At 38.8% G+C, this 27833-nt stretch overlaps 1 protein-coding gene across 1 annotated transcript in view; it reads left to right on the plus strand.

The window, feature by feature from the left end:
* Nucleotides 1-16321, plus strand: part of Dpy19l2 (dpy-19 like 2) — a 164857-nt gene extending 148536 nt beyond the window's left edge. The window contains exons 17-22 of the mRNA XM_075967611.1: nucleotides 1775-1799; nucleotides 4022-4141; nucleotides 5181-5355; nucleotides 8076-8175; nucleotides 9851-9976; nucleotides 15004-16321. Coding sequence (XP_075823726.1) covers nucleotides 1775-1799; nucleotides 4022-4141; nucleotides 5181-5355; nucleotides 8076-8175; nucleotides 9851-9976; nucleotides 15004-15154 — 697 coding nt within the window. The 3' untranslated portion in view covers nucleotides 15155-16321. The remainder of the gene's footprint in view (nucleotides 1-1774; nucleotides 1800-4021; nucleotides 4142-5180; nucleotides 5356-8075; nucleotides 8176-9850; nucleotides 9977-15003) is intronic.
* The last annotated feature ends 11512 nt before the right edge of the window (nucleotides 16322-27833 follow it).

A 27833-nucleotide genomic window follows, 5' to 3' on the forward strand; every position in this document is an offset into this window, starting at 1 on the left:
AAGAACTAGTCAATGAACAAGTCAGACTGGGATGCTCAGCACATGTCTTATTTTGTAGCATCTCTGGCATCCCACAGTATCCATTTCAAAATAGACTTACCTTCACATGCAAATGAATTGATGTCCCAGGACATTCTTGAGGGGACTCCAATACTTCCACTCTCTTTCTGGCTTCAGCAGTTTTCAGGAACTTTGGTGTGGCTTCATATTTCTTTACTCTTGCATTTTTTCATGCCTGTAAAACCATTGCCAGATGAGTGAATTTAACCAGTGCTGCTGCATCTCCAGGAATAACCTGTCATGGCTCTGGGGAATACTTCCTGAAGTGGTGGTTCTCAATTAGGGCCTTTTTATTTCCAGTTTAGTCTCCTATCAACATGCAAATTTTGTTTTTAATTACATTTACTACATATTTGTTTTATATATATATGTGTGTGTGTGTGTGTGTGTGTGTGTGTGTTGCATAGGCAGCTGTGTGTGTGTGTGTGTGTGTGTGTGTGTGTACCATGACAAACTTGTGGAGGTCACAGGTCAACTTGAGGAGTTGATTCTCTACTTCTACTGTGTAGGTTTTGGAAATCAATCTCAGATCATCAGTCTTGGCAGCAGGAACATTTACCCACTGAATTATCTCGTTTTCTCTATTTAAAAAAACAGTACATTAAATTTAGCTTCAAAGTCTCGGTATGTGGACAAAAGGTAATCAGATTCTATGCCAGAATATGTATGAATGGCTTCCATTCCTGTACTCAACAAAGTCGTTGTTCCTCTCTGAAACTTAATGAGTCAGAACTGTATTGACTTTTCTCTCAGTTTTCTTCTTTTCCAAATTCCCATCAGTGTGGCTGATCTGTTCTAGTGCATGTCCAGTGTGAATTTCCTATTTCTTCCTCAATCCTCCTACCCAGATGCCAAGGCCTAAGAACCACGTGATAGCGATTGCTGCAGCAGCAGGAGCGGTAATAATTTTCTGTACTGCTTTTCTCAATGCTGAGAAAAAACATTGCCTCAATGCTTAGGTGGGAAGCTGCAGGGATCAGAATAATCCGATTCCTCTCCTACCTTCCAGAAGACCTGTGAGCACCTTGAGGACTACACTTGTGAATCCCCTCCAATCACAATCTCACCTCTTTCTCCTAAAATATCCTTTCCTGTAAGGCCATTTATAAAGCACCATCTTTCTGTAGAGAAATAGAATAGACATTTTTATTTGTGTATCAGATTACTATAAATTCTATGAACATAAAAAATAATTTCTGTACTATTCATAGTATACTCGCTGTGCAGTAGCTAGAACACTATATGTTACTGTAGATAGTCAATAAATTGGGACTTTCAAGAAGTAAAATATTTATATGCCTTAGAGATATTTACCAAGGTATGTATAAAATATTTATGTAGTTTATAATTGTGAAAATTTAAGACAAGCCTAAAGTTCAATGGTAATCATTGAAAGCACTGCATTTATAATTCATAGCTTAAATATTTAAACAGAATTATGTCATTCCAGAGGTAAAGTCTCCAGGGATGAGTAGAACGTATTCTAACTTAATCAAAGATCAGCCTTTTCATATACCATATGTAAAAAAATCATAAATTATGTCTTTGAAACTCTTTAATTTAATTAGCATATATAGTGTTTTACAATTTATATTTCACACAGTTTAGGAAGAATTAAGAACTTAAAATCCCAGATCAAGATAAGCAGCTTTATTGTTATGTAATGATGTTGTAATGGGCGTTCAGTAAACAGATTATTTTTCTTTTCTTTCAGAAATCAGATCCATGAAAACGGTGAGGTAAAAGCTCTCATTTTTGGTAGCCTTATCTGTTAAACCCTACTTGAAGGACAGTTCGCAGGGGTGCAACCTTCCTGCTGATGCAGATCCATGCTGCTTGAACTTTGGGCAGTGGTACTCACTTTCTTTGGGGACTTCTTCTTTTTGGTCTCAAAATTGAATAGTAATAATGATTTGAAAGTCAACTCAGAAAACAGATAAAAATTGCCAGAAGTAACCCTTTAACTTTGATTTTTTTTCGGTGTATTTCTTTATCATCATCATCCTTATTCTCTGTGCTATAGCTACATGGGTTTTTATTTTATTTATTCATTTATTTTACAGAATATTATCCTGTAGATACAAAAGTTTGTATTGTAAGGAAGGGCAGCCCACTGGAGTCAGTATGGAATATACCCAGGCACCAAACTCTCATTACAAAGATTGATTACCCTAGAAGGGCAAGTTGAGATGGGAGCTGCCTATCGATCTGGCAGAGGCAGACAGAAAGCAGCAGCAGCAGCAGCAGGTGTTTTGTTTGTTTTGTTGTGCAGGAGTAGGTTTTAAAGGAGGAAAGGGGGAGGTTTATGTTAGGGTGAATGGATAGTCCTGATTGGATGTGTTAGTCAGTGTATCCAAATAATGAAGTTTGATTGTTGGAACTTGGTGTTTTGTCTTAGGAATAAGTCAGTGACCAAATAAGGAAATAGACCTTGGTGACTAGCTTTAAGATTTAATCTCACAGTTTAATAAGGGGAGAAGGGTAAAAGGCAAAACCTGCTCAGACCTGTTAGGGGGCCGTTCATGTTTCCTAAAACCTTTTGCATTCCTTAAATAATCTTTTAATAGTATTTTTTGGCCATGTGGCATATCTGTTATTTGTTCTTCTATATTATTCACAAAGTTTGTTTCCAGTTAAAATACCCTCCAGTGTGTTTTGATCATTCCCTGGGTAAAGTCCTAGAAGGAATGTGTAAGTCAAAGTAATTGGCTGTTCTCTAGGATCTTGGTAGCTTGGGATTACAGAAATTGGTCATTTTACTATTTCAGTGTTTATTTCATTTCATTCTAAAGTACAAGCTGACTGTATGCCTTTTGATAAATGAAAATACCACATTGTGTTGGGGTATTATCACACTATGTGATGTACTGTCTTGTTTGCTGTAATAAAAAGCTGAATGACCAATAGCTATGCAGGAGGCATAGTCAGGATTTCCGGGGAGAGTAAGGAAGAGGAGGAGGAAGCTAGGTACATAAGAGAAGCCAGGAGACATGGAAGAGGAAACAGGAGGTACAAGATGGAAGAAAGGTAATGCCACATGGCAGAAAGTAGGTTAGTATAAATGGGTTAATTTAAGTTATAAGAGCTAGTTGAGACAAACCCAGGCCAAAGGCCAAGGTTTTGTAATTAATAAGAAGTCCTTGTGTCATTATTTGGGAGCTGAATGATCAGACAGAAAAACATTTGTTACCCCACACATTTGTATGTGTTGAGTTGAATATTGGTGAATTAGGATGTAACTATTTAGCTGCCATTTACTTTGGCTATTGCCACATTCACTTGATGTGTTTCTAGTAAAGGTTGTGAAAGTGTCAGTTAGGAAAGAGTTACTTGAAACCTTTGCTCTGTGGAGCCTGCAGCCTTGTTAAAGTAAGATGGAATACTGACTAGCACAAACACTCGGGCAATCCTCCTTTAAATACAGCCTGGGTTATGTACTACAATGATAGCTTTTAATGAAACACACGTACATATATGGAGCTTTCTGCATTTGTCATCTTTTCTTCTGCCCCTCCGTGATCAAATCTTTTTCCAGATGTCACTTTTTCAGTTTTTCCCACTGTGTTGATGCTCCTTAAGATACAGTGTCTTCATGTGGCCTTTCACACAGTCTTTGTTGCTTGGCTCTTTCCCCTCTTCCATCTTCTTGCCCATTGTTCTTGTCACTGTCTACTCAGTTGCAACTTATTTCTATAAAGTGAGTTACTGGTGTCCCTTTCTCACTAAACCCACTAACGTGTGAGCCTCATGAGGGTAGAATTGCTCAGCACCCTATGGGAAGCACTCAGGACAGTTCCTGGCATTGATTATATTATAAAATCTTAGTTGAATAGTCGAATGCATATCAATGCCATGCTGGGAAATCTCTGCCCTCCTGTATAAGAAAATTTAAGACACTTCATTTTGATCTGTTAATTTAAGATGTATAAAGTACAAAAGGTGACTGTTTTGTGTTTTGCAGCTGATTTTTCACACCTTGCAGTTGCTGGCATTCACAGTTCTTGCCATTTTAATCATGCGGTTGAAGCTGTTTCTGACACCCCACATGTGCATCATGGCTTCTTTGATCTGCTCCCGACGGGTAAGCCACCCATTCTTAAGTGACTGTTACTAGAACAACTAAAGCGACTGCCGTGGGGCTGTCATGACTTTGCTGAGTTATCCAAAATATGAACGCATCAGTGCTTTGAGTTAACTATGTTCAATGACTGTAAATGTCAGTTGGTTTGATTCGTTGTCAGCAAGAGAGTGGCTTTGACAAATACTGATCGACTGTGAATGATATTTTTTTGTGATGAGCAATTGAATATTCCTCGCTTTCTGTTATCATCATGTCTACAAATAAAGTCTTTTAGCATTTAAGTCTGTGCAGGTGAGTTGGGTCCATAAACAGCACATTTCCAACGCTGAAAAAATCCAGAGTGGCCCTGCTTGGATAAGAGAATTCCTCAAAAGCTCTCCATTCTGCTATTCTTTACTAAAGCTCACAGATACATAAACTAGCTAGAGAACTACAGGAACTAGATAGATGCTCAGTACGTCTAGATGTGCCTCATTCGGCATTGACAATCTAGCAGCCATTTTCCTGACAGGAACATACACATCGTTGCTAGTGGGGTTTCCTTTGCTTACTCAAGTCATCATAAAAATCAGTCAAAAGGTTGGATCATGGTGGTACACGCCTTTAATTCCAGCACTTGGGAGGCAAAGGCAGGCAGATCTCTATGAGTTTGAGGTCAGCCTAGTCTACAAGAGATAGTTCTAGGACAGCCAGGGCTGTTACATAGAGAAACCCTGTTTCAAAAAACCGAAAACAAAACAAAAAAATTAGCCAAGATTTCAGTACAGCATATTTCAATGTATAGTTTCCTAATCCTAGTGTCTGTCTGCAAATCAGTCCTGGAAAGACCCTCAATTCATTCAATAACACAGAAAATTCATTTATAACCAAGTCAGTCACTGCAGCATGTTGGCTGTTGGAAGCAGCAGGTGGGCATTCTGTGTGTCTGTACTGAGATGAAGGGTAACCCCCTTTGGATTCAGTAGGAAGGCGAGAATGTACTTTTGATCCAATAGTACTCTTCATATAAGAAATATAAATAAATGGTTTTTTATTTCAGCTCTTTGGCTGGCTTTTTTGCAGAGTTCATGTTGAGAATGTTGTCTTCAGTATTCTGACAATGATGTCAATACAAGGTTGTGCAAACCTCCATTACCAATGGAGCATCATGGGAGAGTTTACTAACCTGCCTCAGGAAGAGCTCATACACTGGATCAGATACAACACCAGGCCAGGTAAGTTGTTATACATATATAATATAAAGAACACATACATGTTTGTTTGTCACACACAGCTAAGCATTCCAGCTGTATATATATGTGTGCATATATATTTATATGTACATATGTATGCATTTATGTGTGTGAGTGGGTGTGTTCTTATGTGTATACAATCGTCACATTTAGTAGTTTAATTGTCTTACTTCAAAAAGGTCTGGAAGAAATATACATTCAGTAGGAATTATGTTTCAGTTTTCATTGTCATCTTTCCCCAGATCTAGCTCCAGTGAGCCACTCCATCACTAGAGGATAAAATTGACAATCCTCATGGTTCTAGGCCCTTAGTTGTTGCAGGATTGACAATCCTCATGGTTCTAGGCCCTTAGTTGTTGCAGGCTTGTTGCAATTTCTACACCAGGGATCAATGGGGCCAAGATAGTTGGGGAGAGTGAAGCCCAGGCCACCTCAGCTTCGAAGCGCTGCAGGAACAGGCAGCTTCTGCTCCAGGCTCTGCATACTGTGGGTTGAGAGGCCAGGTAGAGGCAATAACAGTGGGCAGGATCCAGGGCAGCAGCCCTCCCTTGGGACTTACAGAACTTTTGCCTACATGGGTTAGCAGATGGTGAAGAAGGGAAGGCTTCTTCATTCTTCATGATGGGCCTCAGGAGGAGGACAAGGAGAGTCTATGAGGAGGTGGCAACTTTGGTCAGAAGATGTGGGGTGAGAGGCAACAATTGTATCTTGGAAAGCAGTGTTCATGGACCGAGTGTGCTGCTTATAGGGAGGGACTTCTGTGGTTTGTTAGGCTGCGGCCATATACTCACATACTGTCTCTGAGCAAAAAGGACCTGTTGGAGGGTCCTTTATTGTTTCTACCTCCTTATGGGGAGGTACAGGGGCGAACCGAGTCATGATGGAGAGTTCCTAACCCGGAATTCAAACAGGGGAAAGTAAAGAAATTGTAGGGATAGAAAAGAAAGCCCCAACTTACCAAGGGCTTAGAAAACAAAGGTAGGGGTCAACTCACCAAAATCAGCGAACTCAAGACACAGAGGAGAGCTGGGACAGGGACAGCAGTGGGGGCAGCAAACAAGAAAGAAAATGACCAAAAAAGAGTATTAAGGAGGACCCAAAAGGCACTCAAAAGGAAAAGGTCCATTCATGTTGGGTGCCAGTTGTTGCAGGCTTTTTGCTGCTGCTTGTTGTATGAACCCTGTTTCCCGTGGGGGGAATGAAAAACAGCAGAAGAGGCAATGATGCAGACTCTGAAAAAGCTCTTTGTTTTAAAAAAAGTTGGGGGTTTCTATGGGGTTAGGGAAACTAAGCTGCCTCAGGAATGTTTTTGGTTGATCCTTTAGAAACTGAGGGCGCTGCTGGCTTGTTGTGATTAGCTGTGAGTGTGTGGCAATAGTTACTGTGCTTTTGATGCCCTGACAAGTTATTTTAGCCAATTTTGCTTATTCATTGTGAGCTTGCATGTGTTTGCTTGTTCTTGCACTATTGCCCTGCCTCACTTCGTATTTATTGACATGTTTTCATGAAGTTGTGTTTCATTAGAGTGCTTAGTTATATTTGGAAAAAATAATTATTTCAGTAGACATAAATAAAATGTCCTATGCTTGTGTAATACTTTGATGTAATACTAATTATGTCCAAGTTTATACTTCCAAAAATGTATACCAACTAGTAATGAATGATTTGCAGAGCTGGAGAAATGATAAGATGTAAAAGGCAGCCAATGAACTTAATTGTTAATATTACAAGAACAACTATTTACTTTATGCATATGTTCCTGTGTGTATGTGCAGAACATTCATACAGATGTGTGTAGAGATCAGAATAGGAATTCAATCCCCTTGAATTAGAGTCACAGATGTTGTGAGCCTCCACGTGGGTGCTGGAATCTAAACCTAGGTCATCTACAAGAGAAGTTAGAGCTCTGAACAACCGAGCTGTCTCACCAGTCCCTGAATTATGAATATTGGAATAACGAAATATTCTAACAGATCCACATGACTGCAATTCACAATAACAACAAAATAATTTGAAAAAATGTGCTATGATATTGGCCTTTTTCATAGTTCATAGTACTACAGGGGAGTTTTCCTTTTGTCTAGTTTTCTCCCTGTAGTACTGGTTCTTGAAGTGTAGTAGGAAGTTTTGATGAATTAGTGAAGGGTGAATTTGGATAGGTTTCAACTGTACAGTCTTGGAAGATCACTTAGCTTTGCAATGTTTGTACCTATTTATCTCCACAGTAGGAAAAACAGAATTTATCGTCCTACAAACCAAGTCACTAGATCCTTATAAAAATATTGTGCATGGGGTCAGTGAGAAGGCTCAGTGGCTTAAGAAGGCACTTGTTACCAACTCTGAGGATCTGATTTCAATTCCCAGGCCTCATCTGGCAGGAGAAAACCGATTCTCAACAATTGTCTCCTGTCCTCTCATGAATGTATACATGTACACACACACACACACACACGAACACAACAAATTAAAAAAATGTGAAATAAAATTTAAAAGTATTGTGTATAGCTTTTACCACCAGTGAAGCAAAAACTAAATATTACAGAAGGCAAAGAATAGATATTGAATAAGAAAAATACCTGTGTCAGTGGCCGTTATGTAAGGAGCCTTCATCTTTCTTATTTTGAATTCCAATATTAGGGGCACATTGGACTTTTTATTTTCTTTGAAATGTTTTTGCTAAGCAATGACATCTTGTTTCCCAGATGCTGTCTTTGCAGGTGCTATGACCACGATGGCAAGCATCAAACTGTCTACACTGCACCCAATTGTGAACCACCCACACTATGAGGATGCAGACTTGAGGTGAGCGGTCACATGCGTTCATTGAGTACAATTGTCACTACTTGCTACTAGCCCTTAGAAAAAGGAAAATGTGTTTGTTTACATACATACACACACACACACACACACACACACACACACTAATGTACACATATTCCCACAAGCATTTTTATATCCATCTCTGGAAGCAAAAAAGATGTACAAAGAATTGGATGTTGAAGGCACACCTATAACTTGGGAAGCTGCAGCATGAAAACTGACCTTGCCTACGTAGTGAGTTCCAGGCCAATCTGAAGTACAGAGTAGAACCTTGCAAACAGATATCTTAAGGTACTATTTCTTCTGGTGTGGGTTCAATAGAACCTCAAATCTGAATCAAACATGAGCAATATAATGTTGCAGGACTGGGGAGATGCTTTGGTCAATAAAGGGCCAGTCACACTGGGATAAAGACCCTATTTCAGGTCCCTTGCTCCAAAAGTCAGTCACAATGGCTTACATAGGTGCCTCCAGCATAGGCAGGACTGGAGACAGGCCTGTTCCAGAAACTCACTGGATAGTAGAGCTGAACTCTACATTCGGTGAAAGACCATGTGAAAGACACTCACCATTGATTGACCTCTGGTCTGCAGACATACACATAATCACAATTATTAGTCAAACACACATATACACCAAGAAATGGTTTTCATGTATGGGGCGGGTTATGTGCCTGAGAGAGAAAGAGACAGAGACAAAGAGACAGGGACAACACAAAACAGAGAGATAGAGGCACACAAACAAGACAGACAGACAGACAGACAGACAGACACACACACACACGCACACACACACGGAGAGAGAGAAGAGAGCATGTCTGGGACTAGAGGTCAGTGGTGGATGTCTTTTCTGATTGCTCTCCACATTATTCTTTGAGACAAGGTCTATTGAACATAGAGTCCAGCTAGGCTGGCCAGTGAGTTTCTGGGATCTCCCTATGCTTTAGTCATAGATATGAATGGATATTACTGGCTTTGGGTATAAGGGACCTGAACTCAGGTCATCAGTGCAACAGGTATGGATTTAAAAATTATTTTGATCAGTCTGTCATTTGTTAAAGAAATCATTTTCTCTTAATTTGGGGGCTAGAAGAAAAATTTTAATTTGTTGAAAAATTTCTGTCTGGTTGTAGTGATTGAACACCTCAAACTTTGAGTTTGCTTAGGATCGTGTACGAACTCTAACTTAACAGCCAAATTTCTATTGTGCCATATTTAAATGAACATCCTGGCTTTTCCTATCTGTGGCTGTAGCCTGGATGCCCACTGCTAAATACTTCGTTGGCAGCATTTCATCTCAATTTATCTGTTCCTAGAGGGGAGATTATCTACTGGAATTCATATTACTACAAGCCCCAGCTTCTAGGTGACTATATTCTATTAGCAGACACTTTTGTGGGTTATGTGAAGCAAAATTTACAACCTAAACTATCAGCCTGCCACCCAGTACGACTTTAAATTAGCTTAGATATAACAAACTTCAAACTGCTTTAACATTCAGCACATTAAAAACATAAATATTTGTGTGAAAACCAATCTCTCAAAGCAGCTGCATAATTTGATCATACATACCCATCTCATCCACTGAGAGTTATATTATCAATTTGCTAGCAATATTTCTGTAAATATGTTTGTAATTACTGTTTTTAAATTTAAAGGGCTCGAACAAAAATAGTTTATTCTGCATATAGTCGAAAACCTGCAGTAGAAGTGAGAGATAAACTGTTGGAATTACACGTGAATTATTATGTTCTAGAAGAAGCATGGTGTGTTGTGAGAACTAAGTGAGTATCAATATTGTGTATCATATGATATGTTGTAAAGCAAAAATCATTCCGTGTTATCATGTCGTGATAAAATGCTGCCTCATAGAAGCCCTGATTCGTTAAGGCTTTATATTTTAGATAAGTCATGTTAAAATACTACTACCACAACACAGGATTTAATAAGTTCATCTAGAGAAATTAAAATGTATTGCCTTCTCATAATAACTGTTAAAATTATATTTTAATATCTTAATTTTTATGTGATCTTTTATATTTACTTTGCACAGATATATGTATATGGAAACATAAGATTGAGGAAGTAAGGTGTTTTATCATAGATATTCATCATGTAATTCTCTAATCAGTTAAAATATCTATTGTAAATTTATATTCCATAATTTTTCAAATTTTTATATTTCTATTGATGTCTGAATTATAAGTGAAGTATCTCTTACTGTTAATTAGATTCGACGTATAAAGCTTAAAAAATTCTTGCAACTGAAGATGACTTAGTAAGTAAAAATATTATAATTTTTTTACATTTGCATTTTCAAAAATAAAAAAAAACATGTTCAATGTATTTCTTGAGGTTATTGTTTATATTTCTGAGATCCATGCAAGTAAACTGTTGCCTATAACAACAATCCCATTCATCAGTCAGAAGATGAATACAGGTTCCAGTGTCATTAGACTGTATTACCTCTTACATGCCACACTTAGTCACACACATGATGGCAAAATGGGACCAAAACTCTGAACATGGGAAGTTATCAGAAACTGATTCAAAGTATTTGATTAAGCATATATAGAGTCCATATTCACTATTGAAAGGTTTAATAAAAATAGTCCTGGGGATACAGTTCCAAGGTTCAGCCTTGCCTGGCATGCGTAAGACCCTGGCTTCTGTTCTAGCAACAATAAAAATGGGCCATGCCTTTAATCCCAGCACTGGAGAGGCAGGTGGATCTCTGAGTTCGAGCCCAGCCTTGTCTACAAAGATAGCCAGGGCCACTCTGAGAAACCTTTTCTCAAAAACAAACAAACAAACAAACAAAAAGGGGGGCATGAAATAAAGTAGAATTTACCATCAGTTAGTGGAAAGATACACTGTCCACCTCTGTTAGGCGCTCTAGAGAGAAAATACTTCAGATGAAACACTTAAAAGTGCTGAACAGAAAAGTTTATTTGATACAACAATAAAAATGCAGTGAATTGAAGTAGACCAAGGAAAAGCAACTAATAAGAACAGGGCTTATCTAAATTGTTTTTAAGGAAAACTTGCAGAGACTTGGACAACATAACTAAGTGACTGAGCACGAGGGGAACAGCTGGGACAGAGCACAGGACCAGAGGGAATGAGAAGACAGAGCACAGGACCAGAGGGAATGAGAAGACAGAGCACAGGACCAGAGGGAATGAGAAGACAAGTGATAGGAAATGAGAGCTGAAGAAATGTCCAAGTCTCTGAGGTTTGTGAAAACCATTAACTAAGAGATCCCCTATAAAGTTCCACAAATCCACGCAGGGCAAGTCCAAAGAAAAGCAGAGAAAGGCTCATTGCAGCCCAATGGAAAGAGCATGCCAAGGCACCCTGCCTCCCAACAGAAAGAGCAAGTGGAGGACTGTCTTGAAGAGAAGAGGCAAGCACACCGTGATGGACATCTGACGTCTCATCAGGAAGATGCTAATCATCTGATGCTGGAATGAGCATAGTGAATAAAGAAGTCAAGAACTCTATACTATACTCAGTGAGACTCATCTGTCCAGGATGGTTGGCTGACAGTGTTCTGATGAGATTCATCTGTACAGAGTGTTGACTGATGGTGTTCTGTAAAGGAGGGTCAGACCAATGAAATCTAAGAGGCATCTTGCAAGCAAACTTTTACTTTGAGGAGGCCTAGAGTTCTCTATGTTTTAGAGAAATAATTCCTGATTGCAGCTCAGATTCAGGGATCACAGCAATGTGCTGAGAATTTGCACATGCTAATCACCGTGTTGTTCTTCTATGAGAACATTTTAAAATTTTGTGAAATAAAATAAAATATCAACATATTATTGAGATTAAATGTGAATAACATTACAATAATAGCACAAAAAAGAATAAATAGAAAATATAAAGCTTTATTTACTGAAAACAATTCAGCCTACTACCCAGCAAAAGATATTTTAAAGAGTTTTGTTTGTAATCCATAAACAACTACTAATATAAAATGATAAATGGGCTGAGAAATAAATCAGAGAATTAAAACCCTTTACAATAGCCACAACTAATATAAAATATCTTGGAGTAACCCCAACCAAACAGTTGAGAGATCTATATGACTAAAAACTTTAAGTCTTTGAAGAAAGAAATTGAAGAAGTATCAGAAAATGGAAAGCTCTCCCATGTTCATGGGTAGATAGGATTAACATAGTAAAAATGACACTCTTACCAAAATCTATCTACAGAGTCAATGAAATCCCATCAAAATCCTGACACAGTCTTTCACAGACCTCAAAAGAACAATGCTCAGCCTCAGATGGAAAAGCAGCTACTAAAGCACAAAATTTAAAATAAAATTAAAATGAGGCAGCAGATAATGGAGTGCTATTACTAAATGTTTTACTTGATTTTATGGAAAGCATGCAGTTCTTATCAGATAAAATAGATATTAAAACACAGCACCAAAGGATAACGGCCCAATGCTGAGCAGACCAATACAGCGGGATGATGGAATGACTGTGGCAATGAATGTCTGTGGGTAAAACAGAAAACGCGTACATGTGAAACAAAGGCTGATGGCTCAGAAGTAGAAACAGACCAGTAAAACAATTCGACATTGCAACACATAGCAAGTGATACAAAAGCTTTGTTGAAATCCTCAAGGATATACAACATCAAATAAAATAACATAACCAACTGAAATGTACATAGAATTCTGATACTCTGATAAAAATCTGTAAATACACAATATACAAAATGCATATATATGCATTTATATAAGTATATACATATATATTATATATATATCGACATACAGTATTGATATTTTATATATTATGTCTAGAATATTTGACAGGATATTTAAACTTCTCAAACTTAATAAGAAACTACACAAAATTTGGCAAATTGTACCGGAGAAGTTATTCTAAATGACCCATAACAATACTAAAATGACTAAAATTATGAAAACTAGTAGTACCACATTTCTATGTAAATAAAGAACAATTGGAAATTACATACATTGTTTTTAGAACCAAAAAGCATTACACTCACTTTGGAAGATAATGTTGAACTATAAAGTTATACATCACTCTTAGCAGTCTGCATTTCAGTTCCGCTGCTTGGTGTCTGCCTAAAATAAGTTGTAATGTGTCCTCATATTAATGTTGATCACTGTCACCAAGACTCAAATACTCCAAATGTTCAGTAATTTGAGAATCAACAGCAAAGAAACTGTAGTACTTTTGTGTCATAAAATACTGCTTAGGGACATAAGGGCAATAGTACTATACTAGAAATATAATATTCTCATTTTATATTTTATAATAAAATACCCAGACAAAAAGCAAATTATGGGAGAAAAGTGTTTATTTGGTTAACAATTCTAAGTCACAGTTCATCATGAGGGAAGTAAAGTCAGGCATCTACGAACGTAAAGGCAGACTTGCTTGTTATTACCGTGTTATTACACATTGCTGTTATTACCATATTATTACACACACACACACACACACACACACACACACACACACACACACACACACTGGGTTTTAGACTGAGGAACTGAGTTCACCCCAAAGAAGTATGGCAGGAACCATGGAGGATGTTGCTTGCTGAAAGGCTCAAAGGCTCATCATGCTCATCTAGATTTGCATTTATATTTTAAAATATTTACTTATGAATGTGTGTGTATGTTTCTGCATGTGTGTATGTCATGTTTGCAGGTGTCTATGACGGTTACAAAGGGATATAAGATTTCCTGTCTGGAGATACAGGCATTTGTGAGCCACCTGCACCTAAGTCCTCTGCAAGAGCAGTTTGTGTTCTGAACCACTGAGTCGCTTCTCCAGCCCCTCAGCTAGATTGTCATGGGATTGGTGCCACCCACAGTGGCTGGGTCCTCCTACATCAATTAACCACCAACACAATCCCCCACAAACATATCCATGGGACAACCTGATGTATTCTTGAATTGAAGCTGTCTTTTCAAGTGTTTTTAGGTTGTGGCAACTTGACTTTTAAGCTCATGAGGACAAACAGTATCCAAGGTATCCACAGTGCAGTATTCTAAGATAAAAAGGCCAGAAATGAAAAGCTCACTCAATGTGTTTGCATGGAACTATAAACACTGTAGGCCAGAAACGAGATCCATGCGTGCCCATGGATCTTCCCCATGCATGGGGAAGAAGACTGACTACAAGAAGGGCATAGGAACTTGTTAGGTGATAGGAATGTCTCTGAATTGGTTGTGATGATCCTTACATATAGTCTAACTTTACATGGGAAATGTCAGGATTTTATATGTTAGACTTCAAAATACACTTCAAAAATCTGATGTCAGTTTTGCCTGACTTCTTCCAATTAATGATTCCTATGTAGGTTACTCAAGGCATTATACCCCTCAGTGTGCTCCTATTACCACTCCCCGAAAGGGAAGGGCTAAAGAAAGCAACTGAACCTAAGAACAACCTTTCTCTGCCTGGATGTGTTTATACTAATTCAAGGTCTTTTATAATTAAAAAAAATACAAATCTTCTAAGAAATTTAATTAGCTCTCCTTTAATTTAGCTCATGCAGTTACAAACAGATCTTATGACTGGATGGGAATCGTGGTCCACAAGTATAGCTATGTTTTATTTTGGAGGTAAACTATTTCAGTTATAGATTTCTGATCCCATATTTTGCATTTATTGTCAGCATATGTTGACAGGTTTCTAAAGGTATGTTTTGAATATTTTTAATAGTTAAATCAATTAGCCTCTGGAAATTTAGAAGCTATCATTTAATTTGAATATGTTAATTTATTTACTATGGCTATTTATCTATTTCATTTATCTTTCAGACCTGGTTGCAGTATGCTTGAAATCTGGGATGTGGAAGACCCTTCCAATGCAGCTAATCCCCCCCTCTGTAGTGTCCTGCTCAAGAATGCCAAGCCTTACTTCACCACAGTATTTCAGAATAGTATGTACAGAGTCCTGAAGATTAACTGAGAACAAGGCTCTCCATCACTCTGCGCAAAGATGTCAAAACAGAACACTTCCAGCCGTGCAACAATAAAAATCACAAGCTTTCCTAAGAGATACTTTCAAAGAAGATACAATTATTTAAAGTTACTGGTTACTAAGGATAAATTACTTCATTGTTTACCTCAACTGTGAGCTTGCCAAGCTTACCTCATAACTGATTTAAGACATCTCATACCTCATCAACAAACGTTCATTTTAGAGTTTTGAGGAAATGTGTATGCAAAATAACAATATAATTTAAGAAACCAAGGATAAATAATTCCTTTTCAACCCAGGTAGATACATTGCTTCTATTTTCCCTAGAGCTCATGGATCAGCCCAAACCCTCTGAGCCATGAAGACTGCGCAGACTCTGAGAAGCCTGGGGGTTGTGGTAGCCTCAACTCCCATGTGCTCTGAGCTTCCTAGCTAGCCCTGGAGAGAGAGTTTTAATAGCTTTTAAGAACCTTTAAAATCATTTCCAGCCCAAGTGTTTCTACGCACTTTGGCTTATAATAGTTTGAATGCTATGAAGATTATTAACTCAACCACATAAATATTTGCTACTGATTAATTTCCAGACCAAACCCAATAATTATCATTCTGTTGGTAAAATCCTGTTGTTTTCTTTTAATAGCAGGTAAAATGAAAATTATTATGGAACCAAATCAAATTTGGAACTAGGCGTCAGTATAGAAAATCCAGCTGGGTTTATCAAATGAGGTTTTCAGGGGCTAGACCGTAACAAAGCAATGGCCTTCTCTTCTCGGTGGCCCCTGGCTCGCTGAGTATGGTCTGTGTTTGAAGCCACCATCTTTTGTAATTCATATTTTTAAGTCCTCGTTTATTTTTAGTTTATGATGAAGATGGCATTGTTACTATAAAAGTTGGAACATATTTTAATGCTGGACACAAAATAGTCAAGAAAGAGTGCTATATTGTGTTGATTTTAACATTTTCAAGTAATTTCTTTTGCTGTGTGGAACAAAGAAGGGAAAAGATTTATTAAAGTAACATTTTAGGACAATGTCATCAGAATTCAGCAAAAATGATACAGGCTATATTAACCAATAAAATGTTCCGCTCACATACTATTTTCCTATGAATTTTGTTATTTTCCTGTGCAATGCTTATTAAATCATTTTAAAGGGCCTCAAAGACTCTCTGTGTTTTCTTTTTTTGTTCTTCATGAAACATATATTTTGAAATTAAAAGAGCCTGAAATCATAGGTTGTTGGGTGCATTCACTGGGTTTACATTGGCAGTGATCTTTAGCCATTAAAAGTGTTTTGCCTGGGGAGCACGTGCACCTTCAGCTTTTGCAGCAGGGTGGCCCGTGTTCTACTCGTCCCCGCCCTGCCCCCCAAGTTCTCCCTTTTGTCCGGGGGTCATTGGACTACCAGGTGTCCATGTTTAGGGGCTGAGGAGTTCCATCTGGACGGGTGAGTGTGTGCTATCCAGGGGCGGATTGTCCCGGAAGAGAGCACAAACCCCCCTCCCCCAGCTCCTTCTGCAGCGCTCTTTCTTACGCACAACCCAGCCCCCCAGCACCCCACCCCCAACCCTGCCCTGCTGTATGCTAGGACCAGTGCTCAAGAACAGTTTTAAGCTCCTACATAGCGGACTGTCCCGGAAGAGAGCACAAACCCCCCTCCCCCAGCTCCTTCTGCAGGGCTGTCTTTCTTACACAAGACACCCCCCCAAGCCTGTGTTTTCTGCCAGGTCCTTTGCTCAGGAGCAGTTTTCTGCTCCTACACTAAGGCTACCCACCCAGTGCCGTGAGTGCCTGCCTACAGGGCAGACCTCAAGGACCCACGAAAGGGAGGAGGCGCACCTTCAGCTTTTGCAGCAGGGTGGCCTGTGTTCTACTCATCCCCGCCCTGCCCCCTCAAGTTCTCCCTTTTGTTCGCGGGTCATTGGACTACCAGGTGTCTATGTTTCGGTGCTGAGGAGTTTCCATCTGGACTGGACGGTTCCTGCTTCTACACCGAAGAGATACACCCAGAGAGTCAGTCACAGCAAAGACTGGACCAAGACACCAGGCCTCTCCTGGCTCCATTTGAAGGAAGAGATGGGAAGGCGCCAATGCAAGAATTCCTCCAACAACCTGAAAGGCAACATGACATCACCAGAATCCAGGGATCCCGAATTAAGAAGAATTGTAGACCCTACTCTAGAGAAATTAGAAGAAATCGACTCAAAAGTGAATTATATGAAAATAATAGAAGACCTTAAACAGGAGGTGAAAAACTGCCATAAACAATTAGAGATCACAAACAAAAAGGTAGAGGAAATGAATAAATCGCTCAAAGATACCCAAGAAAACCAAGAGAAACAAGAAAAAGCAATCAAACAGGTAAGAGAAGCAGTTCAAGACTTGAAGAATGGAATGGAAATAATGAAGAAAACACAAACCGAGGGAAGGATGGAGATGGAAAATCTGGGTAAATGAACAGGAACTACAGAGACAAGTACTACCAACAGATTACAAGAGATAGAAGAAAAAATGTCAGACACTGAAGATACCATAGAGAAAATAAACACACTGATCAAAGAAAACAGCAAAACCAACAAATTCTCATCACAAAACATTCAGGAAATCTGGGACACAATAAAAAGACCAAACCTAAGAATAATTGGAGTAGAAGAAGGAGAAGAAGTGCAGCTCAACGTTCCAGAAAACATATTTAATAAAATTATAGAAGAAAACTTTCCCAACCTAAAGAAAGATATTACTTTGAGGTTCAAGAAGCATACAGAACACCGAATAGACTGGACCAAAAAAAAATCTCCTCACCATATAATAATCAAAACACAAAACATACAGAATAAAGAAATAATATTAAGAGCTGCAAAGGAAAAATGCCAAGTTACTTATAAAGGTAAACCTATCAGACTTACACCTGATTTCTCTATGGAAACAATGAAAGCCAGAAGGTCCTGGATAGATGTACTGCAGAAACTAAGAGACCATGGATGCAAGCCCAGACTACTATACTCAGCCAAGCTTTCGTTCACTATAAATGGAGAAAACAAAATTTTCCAGGATAAAAACAAATTTAAACAATACGTAGCCACAATTCCAGCCTTACAGAAAGTAATAGAAGGAAAATCACAAACCAAGGAGTCCAACAATGACCACAATAACTCAGACATCTAGAGATCCTTCACCAGCACAACTCAAAGAAGGGAAACACACAAACTCTACTACTAAAAAAGTGAACAGAGTTAACAACCACTGGTCATTAATATCACTTAATGTCAATGAACTCAACTCACCTATAAAAAGGCATCGGCTAAGAGATTGGATATGAAAACAGGATCCAACATTCTGCTGTTTACAAGAAACACACCTCAACCACAAAGACAGGCACCTACTCAGAGTAAAGGGATGGGAAAAGGTTTATCAAGCAAATGGACCTAAGAAACAAGCAGGTGTGGCCACACTAATTTCTAACAAAGTTGACTTCAAACTTAAATCAATCAGAAGAGATGGAGAGGGACATTTTATACTCATAACTGAACAATTCATCAGGATGAAGTCTCAATCCTGAATATCTATGCCCGTAATATAAAAGCACCCACGTACGTAAAAGAAACATTACTAAAACTCAAGGCAGCCATCAAACCACACACACTAATAGTAGGAGACTTCAACACTCCTCTCTCACCAATGGACAGGTCAATCAGACAGAAACCTAACAGAGAAATAAGACAACTAATGGAGGTAATGAAACAAATGGACTTAACAGACATCTATAGAACATTCCACCCAAATAGGAAAGAATACACCTTCTTCTCTGCAGCTCATGGAACCTTCTCGAAAATTGACCACATACTTGGTAACAAAGCAAATTTCCAGAGTTACAAAAAAATATTCGTAACCTCCTGTGTCTTATCAGATAACCATGGATTAAAGTTAGAATTCAACAACAATGCTACCCCAGAAAGCCTACAAACTCATGGAAACTGAACAGTCAACTAAAGAACCACACCTGGATCAAGGAAGAAATAAAGAAAGAAATTAAAGTCTTCCTCGAAATCAATGAAAATAAAGAAACAACCTACTCAAACTTATGGGACACTATAAAAGCAGTCCTGAGAGGAAAGTTCATACCACTAAGTGCCCACTTAAAGAAAACAGAAAAGGCACACATTGGAGACTTAACAGCCCACCTGAAAGCTCTAGAAAAAAAAGAAGCAGACTCACCTAGGAGGAGTAGAAGACTAGAAATAATCAAACTGAGGGCTGAAATCAACAAAATAGAAACACAAAAAACAATCCAAAGAATTAATGAAACAGAAAGCTGGTTCCTGGAGAAAATCAACAAGATTGATAAACCCCTATCCAAACTAATCAAACGGCAGAAAGATAATATGCAAATTAATAGGATCAGAAATGAAAAGGGGGACATAACCACAGACATAGAGGAAATTCAGAGAATCATTAGATCTTACTACAAAAGCCTGTGTGCCACAAAACTGGAAAATGTAAAAGAAATGGACACTTTTTTTAGATAAATACCAATACCAAGGTTAAACCAGGACCAGGTGAACAGTCTAAATAGACATGTTAGTAGCGAAGAATTAGAAGCTGTTATCAAAAACCTCCCTATGAAAAAAAGCCCAGGACCAGATGGTTTCAATGAAGAATTCTACCAGAACTTCCAAGAAGACCTAATACCTATACTCCTTAATGTATTTCACAATATAGAAACAGAAGAGTCATTGCCAAACCTTTTATGAAGCTACAGTCACTCTGATACCAAAACCACACAAAGACTCAACCAAGAAAGAGAATTACAGGCCAATCTCACTCATGAATATCGACGCAAAAATCCTCAACAAAATACTGGCAAAACGTATCCAAGAACACATTAGGAAAATTATCCATTATGATCAAGTAGGCTTCATCCCAGAGATGCAGGGCTGGTTCAACATACGAAAATCTATCAATGTAATCCATCATATAAATAAACTGAAAGAAAAAAACCATATGATTATTTCATTAGATGCTGAAAAAGCATTTGACAAAATTCAACATCCCTTTATGATAAAAGTATTGGAGAGATTAGGGATACAAGGGTCATACCTAAATATAATAAAAGCTATATACAGCAAGCCAACAGCTAACATCAAATTAAACGGAGAGAAACTCAAAGCCATCCCACTAAACTCAGGAACATGACAAGGCTGTCCACTCTCGCCATACCTCTTCAATATAGTGCTTGAAGTTCTAGCAATAGCAATAAGACAACATAATGGCATCAAGGGGATTCGAATTGGAAAGGAAGAAGTTAAACTTTTGTTATTTGCAGATGATATGATAGTGTATATAAGCGACCCCCAAAACTCCACCAAAGAACTTTTACAGCTGATAAACAGCTTTAGTAATGTGGCAGGATACAAGATCAACTCCAAAAAGTCAGTCACCCTCTTATGCACAAAGGATATGGAAGCAGAGAGGGAAATCAGAGAAGCTTCACCTTTCACGATAGCCACAAACAGCATAAAATATCTTGGGGTAACTCTAACCAAGGAAGTGAAAGATCTATTTGACAAGAACTTTAAGGCATTGAAGAAACAAATTGAAGAGGATACCAGAAAATGGAAGGACCTCCCCTGCTCTTGGATTGGGAAGATCAACATAGTAAAAATGGCAATTCTACCAAAAACAATTTATAGATTCAATGCAATCCCCATCAAGGTCCCATCAAAATTCTTCACAGATCTTGAGAGGACAATAATCAACTTTATATGGAAAAACAAAAAACCCAGGATAGCCAAAACAAACCTATACAATAAAGGATCTGCTGGAGGCATTACCATCCCTGACTTCAAACTCTATTACAGAGCTACAGTAATGAAAACAGTGTGGTACTGGCATAAAAACAGAGATGTTGACCAATGGAATCGTATAGAAGACCCGGATTTTAACCCACAAACCTATGAACACCTCATTTTCGATAAAGGAGCTAAAAATATACAATGGAAGAAAGAAAGCATCTTCAACAAATGGTGCTGGCACAACTGGATGTCAACCTGTAGAAGAATGAAAATAGACCCATATCTATCACCAGGCACAAAACTCAAGTCCAAATGGATTAAAGACCTCAATATCAGTCCGAACACACTGAACCTGATAGAAGAGAAAGTGGGAAGTTCCCTACAACAGATGAGCACAGGAGATTGCTTCCTAGGTATAACCCCAGCAGCACAGACATTAAGGGCAACATTGAATAAATGGGACCTACTAAAACTGAGAAGCTTCTGTAAAGCAAAGGACACTGTCACTAAGACAAAAAGGCAACCTACAGACTGGGAGAAGATCTTCACCAACCCCGCAACTGACAAAGGTCTGATCTCCAAAATATATAGAGAACTCAAGAAACTAGACTTTAAAATGCTAATTAACCCAATTAAAACGTGGGGCACTGATCTGAACAGAGAATTCTCAGCAGAGGAAGTTCAAATGGCCAAAAGACACTTAAGGTCAATCTCAACCTCCTTAGCAATCAGGGAAATGCAAATCAAAACAACTTTGAAATATCATCTTACTCCTATCAGAATGGCTAAAATCAAAAACACCAATGATAGCCTTTACTGGAGAGGCTGTGGAGGAAGGGGTACACTCATCCATTGCTGGTGGGAATGCAATCTTGTGAAACCACTTTGGAAATCAGTGTTTCAGTTTCTCAGGAAATTCGGGATCAACCTACCCCTAGACCCAGCAATACCACTCTTGGGAATATACCCAAGAGATGCCCGATCATATGACAAAAGCATTTGTTCAACTATGTTCATAGCAGTATTATTTGTAATAGCCAGAACCTGGAAACAAACTAGATGCCCTTCAATGGAAGAATGGATGAATAACGTGTGGAATATATACACATTAGAGTACTACGCTGCTGTAATAATCCATGACTTCTCGAATTTTGCATGCAAATGGATGGAAATAGAAAACACTATCCTTAGTGAGGTAACCCAGACCCAAAAAGATGAACATGGGATGTACTCACTCATAATTGGTTTCTAGCCATAAATAAGGGTCACGGAGTCTACAATTGGTGAACCTAAAGAAGCTAAATAAAAAGGTGAACCCAAGGAAAAATATATAGTTATCCTCATGCCTATGGGAAGTAGACAAAATTGCTGGGGAGAAAATTGGGATCTTAAGAGGGTGGGGTGGTTTGGAGGTAATGGGAGATGGGGAGAGAAAAGTGAGAAGGGGAGGATGGGGGGAACTTGGGGATACAGGATGATTGTGATAAAGGAAGGCTGGATAGGGGAGCACGGAAACACAATTCTTAGTTAAGGGAGCCACCTTAGGGCTGGCAAGAGTCTTGAACCTAGAGTGGCTCCCAGGAGCCCAAGGCGATGTCCCCAGTTAGTTCCTTGGGAAGCTGAGGATAGGGAACCTGAAATGACCCTATCCTATAGCAATATTGACGAATATCTTGCATATCACCATAGAACCTTCATCTGGTGATGGATGGAGATAGAGACAGAGACCCACACTGGAGCACCAGACTGAACTCCCAAGGTCCTAATGAGGAGCAGAAGGAGGGAGAACATGAGCAAGGAAGTCAGGACCACGAGGGGTGCACCCACCCACTGAAACAGTGGGGCTGATCTATAGGGAGCTCACCAAGGCCAGCTTGACTATGACTGAAAAAGCATGGGATAAAGCCGGATTCTCTGAACGTGGCTAACAATGAGGGCTGATGAGAGGCCAAGGACAATGGCACGGGGTTTTGATCCTACTTCATGTTCTGGCTTTGTGGGTGCCTAGCCAGTTTGGATGTTCACCTTCCTAGACATGGGCGGAGGGGGGAGGACTTGGACTTTCCACAGGGCAGGGAACCCTGACTGCTCTTTGAACTGGAGAGGGAGGGGGAGAGGAGTGGGGGAGGGGGAGAAGGGTGGGAGGAGGGGGAAGGAAATGGGAGGCTGGGAGGAGGCTGAAACTTTTTTTCCTTTTCTCAACAAAAAAAAAAAAAAGTGTTTTGCCTGGTGGCGATGGGCTGTGGTAGAGAAAGTGAGGGAGGTGATATAGTCTGTCCTGGTTCTTTCATACTTGGTCCATCACCAACCATCCATTCCAAAGGATATTGGTGCTTGTTTTATGGTCGATCCTGTGACAACCTTGTTCATGTTATCCTGTGAAGTTCCGTTTCTTCAGTAAGAGTCAGACCTCACCTAGTTTCAGAGTCAGTGAGCATTAGTTAAATAGTGTTAAAGTGCTTAACTGTTTTACTCAGCTGGTGTCACGTCTTCCTTCCCCAGCCCCCTAAATAGTCATCTCAGTAATAGAAAACTACAGGAGGAGGTAGAGCTGTCTCAGAAGTCTACACAGCTCTACATTAATTTGTTGTAGGTAAATAGGAATGTTAGACTTCGACTTATTTTTAATTTTTAAAGTTCATTTAAACAAGCTATTCCTTTCTTATCTGCATGTTTTAGCACTTATGTTTTGAAGTTTGAAGATTGCACATGAGTGCTATGAGATGGACCGTGGGCAGATTTTCCTCATCTTTGCAGAGAGATGTTCTTCCTGTCTATATTCTTGGCCTGTCCACTGACCTCAAAATGGCTAAAGGGAGCTCCACACACCCTGTATTGTCAGCTTCAGAAGCAATGTGTGGCCATAACAAATAACACTTATGCTTCATCCTTTTTCTGTCCATGCCCTAAAATAAATCACTTCTGCTCTAATCAAATTAGGCTTTTGTTTTGCTTTATTTGTGTAAGAAAGATGAAGTCTATTGAAGATAGGGAATTTGAATGATAAAGGGTGTTTGGGAGGCTCTACTAGATGCCTGTGCAGGTTTCAGCTTGTTGTCTTCTTTTGCTATAGTAAAAGAAGATTTAGAAAAGTTTTTAAACTTCCTGGACTTTTGTAACACCTGAAGACAGAAACACATAAAATTGCACAACTGTGTAAAAACATCGCATTGGTTTTATTGTACTTTTTTTACAACTTGGAACTTGTTCATTAGAGTTAGGTCGCTGGTTCATTACTTAAATTACCTATGGAATATTCCATCCAAACACCAAAGAATATATATTCTACTCAGCAGCACATGGAAGCTTCTCTAAAATAGACCATGTAATGTGACAAAAATAAAACCATTACAAATTCAAAGAAGTTGAGTCAATTCTTGTGTTCCGACTACAATGTAATAAATGTAAAATACTCAGCAAACATATCGTTAGGAAATACAGAAACTCTTGGAGATATAACAAGTCATTGTTTAATGGTGAACCAATCAAAGAAGAAATCAAGGAAAAAAAATTTACTGGAAGTAAACGAAAATTAAAACACGAGAAAATAAAACCTCTTAGACACACTGATAGCAGTTCTACAAGAGAAATTTGTAGTGCTAAGTGTCTATATTATTTTTAAAAAAGAAGAAGAAATAAAAGCACAAATAGATGACTTAATGATGAAACTCAGAATTTGGAAAAACAAGAAGAAACCAAATTCAAATCCAGTCAACAGCAAGAGCAGAAATTAATGAAACAGAAACAAATAAAGCAATACAAATGGTCAATGAATATAAAAGATTCTTCTTTTTGTTCTCTTATGCAATACATCCCTACAGAAGCCTTTTCTCCTCCATTCCTCTCAGTACCTCTCCTCACCTCCACTCTCCCCCAGATCCACTCCTCTGTTTTTCTTCAGAAAAGAGTAGGCTTCGCAGGGATATCAACCAAATATGGCATAATAAGATGCAACCCCCCCCAAAAAATGCTGAATGAGGCAATCCCATAGGAGAAAAGGGTCCCAAGAACTGGCAAGAGAGTCAGAGACACCACCTACTCCTATTGTTTGGAGATCCACAAAACCACCAAGCTACACAACCATGACATGTATACTGAGGCTCTAGGTCAGATCCAGGCAGTGTCTGTGATTGCTGCTTCTGTCTCTGTAAGCTCCTATAAGCCTTGCTTAATTGGTTCTGCGGTCCCCATGTTTCCTTGGTATCTTTGACCCCTCTGGATCCATAATCCTTCCTGCTCCTCTTCCTCAGAATTTCCCTAAGCTCTGCCTAAGATTTGGTTTGGGTCTCTACATCTGCTCCCATTTGTTCCTGAATGAAATCTCTCTGATGACGATTATGCTTCTCTCAAAAACCAGAATCTTATTTGGAATTTACATTGTGCTGTCCCTATTTCCTCCATTGTAACAAGAGGGCCTGCTTGGTTTCTGCCCTCCTACCAGGTCCCACAAATTACACAGAGTTCTATATTAATTATAAACTGATTGGCCCATTATCTCAGACTTCTTATTAACACTTGTATTGTATATTAACCCATTATTCTTATCTATGTTAGCCACATGACTCAGTACCTTTTTTAGTAGGGCAGGTCACATCCTGCTTCTCTGGTGTATGAACAGGACTGTGGAAAGAGAGTCCTTCCCAGAATACTCTTGTTCTCATTGCCTTGCTTCTACTTCTTGTCTGGTTGTGCCGCCTATACTTGCTGCCTGGCTACTGGCCAATCAGCGTTTATTTAAAACATGATTGGCAGAATACAGACAATTCTCTCACACCACTCCATCATAGTTTTCAGAATTATATTAAGGTCTTTAATCCATCTAGAGTTGACTTTCGTGAGAGATGTGAGATAAAGATCTAGTTTCATCCTTTTACATGTAAATATCCAGTTTTCCATCATCATTTGTTGATGAGGTTATTTTCTCTGATTTATTTTAAAAATTTAGATTATAATATAATTTCAACATTTATCCCTTCCCTTTTCTGCCTCCAAACCCTCCTACACACTCCTTCAATCTCCTTCAAATTCATGGTTTCCCCTTACCATCAATTGTATTACAATCATAAATGTATATACATATATGTTCTGAAATATAACCTATATAATGTTCCTTGTATGTATGTTTTCAGGGATGACCTATTGACACTGGACAACCAATTGGTGTGTTCATTACTGGGGAAGACCACCTCTTCTCTTCCCAGCCTTTATCAATTACCTTAAGGTTTTTTTGTTTTGCATAGGTTTTAGGTCTACTAGGTTGCCTCCTTGTCTTATTGCAACTTGATATATCATTTTGTTTGATAACCCTTTTCTGAAGAAAAAGGAGGAGGAGTGGATCTAGGGGAGAGGGGAATTGGGGAGAAGAGATTGGGAGGAGATGAGGAAGGAAAAACCGCAGTTGGGATGTAATATATGAGAGAAGAATTTTAAAAAAGGATTCTGGGGACTAGAAAGATTGCTCACTGGTTAAGAACATTTGCTGATCTTCCAGAGAACCCAGGTTCAATTCCCAGCACCCACATGATAACTTACAGCTCTCTCTAACTCTAGTTCTAGGGGATCTGATATCCTCACATAGGCATACATATAGGCAAAACACCAAACAATTCTCATTAAAAAATAATTAATTTTTAAAAAGATGCTATTATTTTTATATGCCTATAAAAAGATTCCCATTTTTAAAAATCATGCCGACAATTGTCAAATGAAATTTCATGACACCAAATGCTTCCATGATGTAAATGAAACAACCAAGTGAGCAGAATTAATATATCTAGAGTGCATGAGAGATTCAAAAACTAAAGAAGAAATTAGGAGATGACCTAATGAAATAAACCCAAAGTTCTTAAAAGATGAAATATAAATGTCCGATAAATATGAAAATATGCTCATTCTCCCCAGCCATCAGGGATAAGCAGATTTGTACTATCCTGAGATTCCATCTCACCCCAGTCAGAAAACAGTGGGGAGGACATGGACCAGAGGAAACTCGCAGGTACTTCTGACAGAATGTGATCTTGTGCAGCCACTGTAAGAATTCTGTGGGGCATCATCAGAAAACTAAAGCTAGGTTTACTGTGCGATTCGACCACAATGTCACAGAGACACTGCAGCATCAAATGTCTATTGCATCACTCCTCAAAGTGGCTGTCACAGAGCAAGTTTGGTGTTCATCAACAAACAATGATTGGTGAGGAAAATATGACATGTGTTTTTATGAATATGTATATGCATATTGTATTACCATGTTGATTCATAGCCTGAAGCTTCTCACCATTCCACCCTTCCTCCTGCTGTCTTAACAGCAGTCACCCCATTGACCTTGTCGCCACCCACCTAGTCTTCCGTGACTTTCTCTGACTCCCCAGGCATGATGCCACATAGGCACTTGTTCACTTCATACCCTTGCTGCTGCGTTACCTTGCCTGGGAGAAGTCCTTCTGGGTACCCTTGCCAGGGGCAGACGTTACCCTTCAAAGATGCCCACCCTACCTTTCAGTTCCAGGCCCTAGACAACATTTCGAGTTCTTGAAGTGAGAAAAGTCCCTTGGCATAAACAGTTGAGGCATAGCACATGGCATAGTACATGTGTCTATGGAAAGTTAAATGCTGGTATTAAAAATAACCCCCATTCTGGATATGTTTAAATAAACACTGGCTGCATTGTGAAAAAATCATAATCAAATGATAGCTTCAGTTTATTCTCTATATTTAAATTATTTACTACATTATAAAAATTAACTTTATTTCCATAAAAGTAAGTAGGAGATAATCCTTCTCCAAATGAATTTGTAACACACTTTAACAGTCTCATATGTCTCATTAGCACCATCTTCTGGCTGTGAGCCTTACAGCATTTGTCCTGAAGTTACGTGGA

Source organism: Microtus pennsylvanicus, chromosome 3, assembly GCF_037038515.1.
Source record: "Microtus pennsylvanicus isolate mMicPen1 chromosome 3, mMicPen1.hap1, whole genome shotgun sequence".
NCBI lineage: Eukaryota > Metazoa > Chordata > Mammalia > Rodentia > Cricetidae > Microtus > Microtus pennsylvanicus.